We start from the raw sequence: 8,722 nt of genomic DNA on the forward strand, positions 1-8,722 counted from the left end.
AGAGTGATTGGTTGATTCTTGGTCAAGTGGCCCTGATCAAGATACATTAATGTATCCCGGCCTGCAGTTGTTTGTTTGTTTTGCTGTTATTGCTGAAGGGAAAGTCTAAATAACAAAGCACTTATTAAATGTATGGTCCCTTGAGAAACTAGTTTAGTTTTACCCTCCGGTCCTGATCTGTTTCCCTCTGGACCATACATTGTGTATATTAATTTCAGGTCCTGGCATGATATGATATGATAATCTTTATTTATCCACGGTACAAGATTTGTCAGCTTTAAAAATGCCTTATACTAATATAATAAACTGCTCATAGACTTTCACTGTATTTTTTATCACAATTATTAACCAAAAATAGGTAGGTAGTAGTAAGAGGAATTATCATAAAGACTGAGTCAAAAAGATTTTAGTATATATGTTGATCTGCTCTTGTCTGCAGAATTGAAGGAAGAGTTCAGAGATTCACCTTTGTCAAGGATGGTTCCTTTGAACTCTCTGAACAGAGGGAACAAAAGCTCATGGCCCTAGCAGAGGATAACAAGGTTATAATTAAAGATTTTAATATGCATTAATATAATAGTGTTAGAAAATCTTAAAAATTAAAGAAAAATCCTTTTACTTAAAAGTGATAGATTTATATTGAAATGAAGGCACAAAAACAAAACATATCCACTGTCATTCACTTATAACAGTTTAGAATGCTTTGGTTTAAACTAAATGTGTAAAAACGTGAACTTGATGGAAGGACCATTGATAACGTTGGGATATTTCAGCCATCATACAGTATAATCGCCTATCTCTTATTCAGACAATTATTTCCGATCTATGTTAAATTAGTATTTTACTATAATGCTTAAAAAAGAAAAACAACTCATGCATGGCCAATGAGGATCAAGATCTTTCGTAAATACTCGAACAACTGACACAATGAGTTTAATGCGGAATGTCAATGAATCGTCTAATTTTTTTTTCCTGTTATGTGTCAGGGCCTCCTCTTGGCATGGACGATGAGGTTCATGCCCTTATGGAACAAGTTATCCTCTGAATTCATAGACGCAGTACAAAGGGCAGTAAGGGCATTTTTCCAATACCAACAGATCCGCTGGATCCGAGGCCTAAGTTACACATTGCTTGCTAAGGCAATGGTAAGTATTCAAATAATTTGGAGTGGATATTCAACCACTTCATATATATATATATATAACAATGAACTATGATCACCAAAAAAACTGGGTAATTATTGAAATTAAAAAAAAAAAAAAAAAAAAAAATAAGCTAGCCAGGTATTAGCTTAGCACATAATTGTTAAGTGTAAAATTAACTTTTTTTAATTCTTAACAACTATTTTGAGCTTATTGCACATGGAGATTCATAAAACCTCCGAGAAAACATTCCTTGATTAAATTGGATTAATGTCCACACAATAAAATGTATGAAGCATTTATAGAACCTTGTTGGGTTGTATGTGCACACAAGTATATAGTGTAGTTGGAAACTGTAAGGGGCCTATTACGCTTTTGATTATTTATTTATCTATTTATTTCAGTTTTTAGCATCTGTCCAGACGAAAACCAACATAATGAGCGACATAGAAGAAATGAAAAAGAATTCATGTGCACATTCCATCACTCTCTTGCCTGTAATGACCCGCTTCCAAAAAGCAGTTTTTGAACAGACCAAAGAACAAGTTGGAAAGGTTCAGTAATAATTTATTTTAATATTGTTTCAGTCTGTATAACATATTATAAAACATAATAATAATAACCATTGCCTTCTATTTAGTTGGATCTCATATTTAGCATTAGAACCCATGGTTATGAGTGGGATATTCTCCTCCATCCTCAATGTACCTTAAAATTTTCAAAACAAACTGAACAAATTTTCCCTGTACAAATGTTATTAAAACAATAATTAATCTTGAGGAAAATGAAGGTTGATGTTGTTGTACATGTTAATTTTACAAATTAATTGGAGGCTGGCCATAAACTGCCTTTTATTAGAGGGTGCTTTATTATTGTTAACAGGTGATTCATTCAACATTTTCTTTTTAATCCTTATTCATAGGTGCACACATGGATCAACCCTTTTTGTTCCATCAAATTGAGTGATGGAACCACAGATAAATCATTTGCATTTTCAAAGGTTGGAATAAACCTTTTAAGTTCAGACGTATCGATCAGTGTAAGTTAAACTGTCAGTGTATTTGTCTTAACTTGAGATAAAGGCCGTAGAGTTCAGGGATTCAGTTTTGACAAGTCTTTGTGAAAATCTGGTTCTACTCGTAGATAACATATACTAGAAATGCCAGTGTCAAGTGAATGACACAAATGTGTGACAAAGTTTGTGAACTACACAAATTCTGCATGTTATCAATAAAGCAGATCAGCTTTGATTAGCTTAGCCACTAGGGTAATTACCATGCTCTCCAAATTAAATATGGTAACTGCATGTACATGTCTGCTTAGAATTAACAAACAAGCTGAAAATCAGTTGACTTCACAATTAAAGTAGGAAACTTTCTCAGTATTCCCCTCCAACGGCCATTCTCTGGAATTATAATAAATTATAGTTTATATTCGCATGAATGTGAAGCATTAAGAATTGAAAGGGAACTACAAACTTAAGTCAGTTTATAGTCTAGTACATTTTGTACTGAACACTGTTTTCTATTCTAATGTGTTTACACTGTACATTAATTCGATCATGCCACAAATTTCTTCCAAGGAAAGAGCTGGTATCTTTTTTTTTTTTTTTTAATCAAATTACTAATTTAGCTTAAGCCTATAAGATTGCCTTAATATCCCAAATCTTTTGACTTAAAAACATTTATCTTCCTTTTAGGAAATTGACAGTTTTCTCAAAAAATTAAATATGGTAAATGGCATGTCACAGCCAATAACCTTTGCCGCAGATGCCAACACCCCTATATCGGCGCTTAGGTCAAAGAAGGCAGGAGATTCTGCAGTAACAAGTAGAAGGGCACACAAGATCCCTCTCAGAATCCTCGATCCATCTTTTGTGGAGTGGCTACATTACGGTAAAAGCCATAAGTAGTTAGTAATAGTTAATTATTATTATAAATAACAAATTTGTAATATTTATTTATTATGATTACAAAATTATTAAAATGGGCATCTGAAACACTTGGTTACACTACACCTTGAAAGGGTGCCCATAATTTGAGCAGTCCATGACTCATTCAAGTCGAAAAGACAACTTGACCTTAACACGTATTCTTGCAATAAATTATTATTAGATTTCTTTCATCAAGGATTGCATACCCTGAGCTAACTAAATTCTATGGTTTTATTGTCACTGGCAGCACTTGGTATCACTGACCAAAAACCTGCAGAAGAGTTTAATGCAGGCAATGAGATGGAAAAAGAGGATCAGTTGCCAGCTCCTGAATTGTATGAAGAGGTTTCTCTCTTGGAAGATACAATTCTAGCAAGAGTGCAAGGTAATAATCAAGATTTCTTTAATCAAAAAGGTTCTCAATCAATATCTAATCATTTATTCATTGACATTTTGTCAGCATTCAATCAGGACCCTCTAAATAACGATCGTAGGGGACGCACTCAGCCTCAAGAAGCATCGTTCATGTCTGAGCATGCCAAGGTAATTCCTCAGATTTTCTTTTTACATGAATTAAGACCAGTCTGATCTAAACATTATATGACAACAATTTGGCACTTAAGAAAGGGAAAATGGAGGAGCATGATTATGGGTAAAAATGGTAACAGGTTAGAATATAATATAAGACGGAAAATTATTTTCTAATGTGCAAATTAAAATTAAGTAAACAGATAGAATGCAATTGAGAATTAAAATTATATATATTTGCTGTTGAGAAGTTTCATTTCCACCCTCAAATGGTAATTACATGAATGTGAAAATATTAATACAATTATACCATTTTTTTTTAAATGTATGTATACCTATCTTGATCTATGCAGAAACTGTCTCCAGCCTCAAAACAGGTTTTTCAAACCTTTACCCCAAGGAGGAAAAGGGCCTTTGAAATGGTGAGTAAAATATATGTGACCTCACCTCAAAAAAAGAAAGATGGTATATTAAGTCTAACCTAAATCTCAAGCAAGGTTTTCTTGTCATAAGGACTATGAAAATAGTGTTGAGCCTTTACAGTGATGCTGATGATAACACTAAATTGTTACAGGATTCAAGGTACGAAAAGTGCAAACAATGATTTAATTCTGGATTAGCGCTAATTGGCCTTTCAGGGCCCACTGGGTGGTGCTTGGATTATTGTATCACTAAAGGCATCAGCTTTAGTGATGATAATGTTCCTAATTCTGAAACTGGACTTTGACTGCCATAATCAGCTTATTCTGTCGAGGATTGACAATTATCAAATATATTAAAACTTAATAATTTTCATGTGCAATAAGCATATCATTTTAAGAGTCTATCTATAAGGCAATGATATGGGAAAGACCTCACAGCACTGCTAGACAATTTTAAGGTGGATATGGCAGGTCAAAATTAATTTTATGTTAAGTTTTTTTAACATAGGTTGATTCTCAAATTTTATGTTCTTATGTTTTGACCCTAATAATTATTAAACTCAGGGCTAGGAGACAATGGAAATCGAGAATCATCCTGATTAGATTAAAAATTTTAACATGAAGTTAATTTCACCTGTAACAGATACAGTATTTGTCATGATAATTGATAATTGAATTTGGAGTATGTTAATTATTGTGAAAATACAAAATGCATTTTGAATGACTAGGTTTTACTCTCACAGGGTGCCAAAGCAGCGTTAGCAACTGTAGAAACAACAACTGTTGGCACACAGTACTGCACCCCAACAAAGTCAGCTGCAAGCTGCTCAAGTACAAATGCGGTAAGACTCCGGACACACTGTTAATATTCCAAAAGACCTTTTGTGGAAAGACAATGCAATATTTATCTTAAGGACAGTGCCCACTATTGTTACTGCGCATACGTTCTGCACATCTGTTTCCACCTATGGGTGGTGCCTACTTTAAAACTATACGGAGAAAACAGAACGTAGCATGTGCTCTTGGTATCCCAAGAGAAAAATTGGGTATAACCATGCATTTTTCAGAGATAATTAAGCTTCAACGTAGAAAAAAATCCCATACATTGCTTTACGCTTTGGCACTTTTTAGAAATATTGTTGCTTAATTATCTCTGAAAAATGCGTGGTCACCCAATTTTCTTTTTGGATTCCAATAGGCCTTGTTAAGATCTGCTTTTCCCGCATCTAGTCATAAACTGAACAAAAATTAACTTCTTTATTATTAGGCATGCACCTTCCTTAAGTCACTTCTTACTGGACTTGTTGTATTCATTTCAATCTACAGTAACTTCTACCTTTCTCTCCCATTTAAACAGGAGGAAACACCTTGTCAACCACCAAACAAGGTACAAATTGCAATTTAAGTTGGCTCCATCACTATACTGAAGATGTTTAACATAGAAATTCATAATAGTCATGCATGCATAAAAAAAACTCACTTTACATAAACTACTGTATTTTCTTCCAACAAAAGTTGAAAATTGTTTGATTTTCTACACATAGCATTTAAGAATTCTATACTGTCATATAGTTTGGGAATTCCCATTGGCATCAATATAATGAATATGACCTACGGTTAGTCTCATAGAAAGAAACGAAGTCCCTACTCAACTAATTCCCTGCCTGCAAGAATTTCTTTGAATTTTTTAATTTGATTGTTTTTCACATAGGTCAATGTAAGCAGGAAGCAGCTTTTCCCTGAGGGCACAATGGGGGTAATGCTGAGGCAACCAAAGCCGCCAGGTGTGTATCATGGAATTTATATCAAAACTGTAGTAAATTTGATTGTTAAGCTTTTACAAACAATTATAATACCACATATGAACTGGTCATTATAAAATGCAGACTGAGACCAAAATCGTCCCTTGGTCAAATACATGCCAGCATACATTTTCAATTTTCAACTTACCTTAGTGTCATGCAATCACATTTCCGAGATCATCTCGCACGAAATTAACCTCATTTTTGACCCATTTCTGAACAGTTTGTTTTTTTATTTTGATTTGGTAGCTTTCATTTCCTGCAATCTGCAGTCTGCATTTTATATATACTGACTGCACATGAACTCTCAAAGCCAGGACAATGCACGCCTTGTAAACAACCACAAAAATTTGGAATGACCTTTGTCTGTGATTTATTTTATTGGAAAAAAAATTAAGTATTTTTTAAATTTTTTTTTTTTTTTGGGGGGGGGGGGGGCTGGGGGGCTGGTTCACTTTGTTCGTTTTAGTGGTATAAATTGTGTGTGTTTAATGCGGACTAACAGATAATGGGGTCATTACCTACACTGTAGGTATACATATTTTGGGTTCTACAACTGTAATTTCTGATTATTTCCACCAAGTTGTTCCACCATGATCAAAATTCCCATCCCAAGTAGACCAAATTAACCAAAAACTAAACCTTTTAAAATAATTTGAAAAAAAGCTTTAAGAAATTGTTTCCTTTTGTTAACTAAGTCTAGTATATAAACCTTGCCACTGTTTTTTTTACTGACCATTTTCAGCAGATACCATCACTAGCAAAAAAAATGACAACAAATGCAACAAATGCAAGAAGGTCACCCTGAAGGGCAACAAACGAAAAACAAAACAAGGATGGGTTGCTTGTGACACTTGCAACAAGTGGTACCACATGTAAGTACAATGATCATTTCTCCTTTTACTAAGCGAAATTGAAATAATAATAATAAACTACTCAGCCTAGCTTACTAAATCGTGTGGATGGGAGTGAGGACATGGCGGCATCACTTTGACATGATTGGCAAATGGGAAATTTGAATGTTCACTTAGGTGTTTCATTAATAGTAATCGACCTGCCCTATCATTTAATTTCTTAAAATGGGGGAAGCAAGGGTAACTCAATAGGGTGTGTCATATCCAAAAAACATTATGCAAGGCATGAACACTGGTTTTAAATTAAACCACCAACAAAACTTCAAATCCCATCTCGTTTGTTAGTTACACTTCATGGCGAAAATGTGGAACAGTACCCTATGAAAAAAGTGTCTGGACAAAATGTTTGAACATTTTTTTTTTTTTTAGCCACGCAAATTATTTTTTTTTTTAGATTTATCAATCTGGGGGACAAAAAATTACCTCAGTTTCTTCTGCCTGCAATGACAGACATTTATCTTTTTAATGACAAAATAGTATGATTCACAGTGCCGATCTTTCACTTGAAAAACTGTTCTGGAATGCATTGAGTAAAGAACTGAAGAATAATGTACATTGTTGTCATGGTTCTCAAGATGAATACCACATTTATTTATAGAGAGATAGACTGCTCCTTGAAAAGAGCTCGTTGAGTGAAACGCCAAATGAGATGATATGTTCTCCCTAGCTTTGAACAACTAACCACAACATGCCTTTTTTCTCTTGCAGTGAGTGCAGTGGATTGGATGCAGCACCCAAAGAGGAGGATTTATGGCAATGCACTGAATGCAGACAGATGGAGACCAATGAATGTTAGAACATACAGAAGAGTGACAATATTTTATTTATTGTTTTGTATGCAAAAAAAGGTCAATTGTAAACAGTAGATTCAAGCTCATCTAACAAGTGAATAATCACTATTGGATAAAAACCTGTGAATTTCCTGTGAAGAACCTGTGAATTAACCTGTGGCAAGAGAGTACCCTATGAAAAAACCTGTGAATTTTGCACAGCCTAAATTTTGAGCAAAATTTCAAAATTTAGGACCCTGTGAAAAAACCTGTGATTCAAATAAGCCTGTGAAAAACCCTGTGAAAAACCCTGTGAACAAATTTTGAGGGAATTCTATCAAAAACACCTCTGAAAAACCATATGAAAAAACCTGTGAACAAAATAAGGAGGAAATTTATAACAAAGATCTGCAAAAACCCTCTGAAAAACCTGTGAATAATAAAGGAAATATTAAAAACCTGCAAAGAGGTTGACTATATATAGCAATAGAATTATTTCAGTAGAGTTATGACTTAGAGTTAGAGTTATAGACTGCCAAAATCCTGAATTCAAGATTTTGGATGGTCAAATTCCTGAATTTAATATTTTGGATGGACGGCCAAAATCCTGAATTCAAGATTTTAGCAGTCCAAAATCATCCTGAATTCAAGATTTTGGATGGATGGCCAAAATCCTGAATTCAAGATATTTTTGGATGGACGGCCAAAATCCTGAATTCAAGATATTTTTGGATGGACGGGCAAAATCCTCCTGAATTCAATATTTTGGATGGACGGCCAAAATCCTGAATTCCAGATTTTAGCAGTCCAAAATCCTCCTGAATTGATTATTTTGGATGGACGGCCAAAATCCTGAATTCAAGATATTTCTGGATGGACGGCCAAAATCCTGAATTCAAGATTTTAGCAGTCCAAAATCCTCCTGAATTCATTATTTTGGATGGACGGCCAAAATCCTGAACTCAAGATGTTAGCAGTCCAAAAATTTCTGGATGGACGGCCAAAATCCTGAATTAAAGATTTTAGCAGTCCAAAATCCTCCTGAATTCAATATTTTGGATGGACGGCCAAAATCCTGAATTCAACATTTTGGATGGACGGCCAAAATCCTGAATTCAAGATTTTAGCAGTCCAAAATCTTGAATTCAGGATTAATTATCAGCATTTTTTTATATGTTTCTTCTGACACTGGCAACACAATGCAGGATATT

General features: G+C 34.2%; 1 protein-coding gene across 1 annotated transcript; it reads left to right on the top strand.

Annotated features, from left to right (window-relative positions):
• The first annotated feature begins 1,007 nt into the window (after positions 1 to 1,007).
• Positions 1,008 to 7,597, top strand: LOC146453166 (uncharacterized). Its single transcript, XM_085096947.1, has 11 exons — positions 1,008 to 1,145; positions 1,547 to 1,696; positions 2,065 to 2,181; positions 2,842 to 3,037; positions 3,323 to 3,618; positions 3,957 to 4,025; positions 4,769 to 4,867; positions 5,383 to 5,412; positions 5,737 to 5,809; positions 6,573 to 6,702; positions 7,450 to 7,597. The coding sequence occupies exons 1-11, from the start codon at positions 1,008 to 1,010 to the stop codon at positions 7,535 to 7,537; spliced, it is 1,386 nt and encodes a 461-aa protein (XP_084953073.1). The 3' UTR covers positions 7,538 to 7,597.
• Positions 7,598 to 8,722: the final 1,125 nt, after the last annotated feature.

This window comes from Pavona decussata, unplaced genomic scaffold (assembly GCF_977016875.1).
Source record: "Pavona decussata unplaced genomic scaffold, jaPavDecu1.1 SCAFFOLD_347, whole genome shotgun sequence".
Lineage (NCBI taxonomy): Eukaryota > Metazoa > Cnidaria > Anthozoa > Scleractinia > Agariciidae > Pavona > Pavona decussata.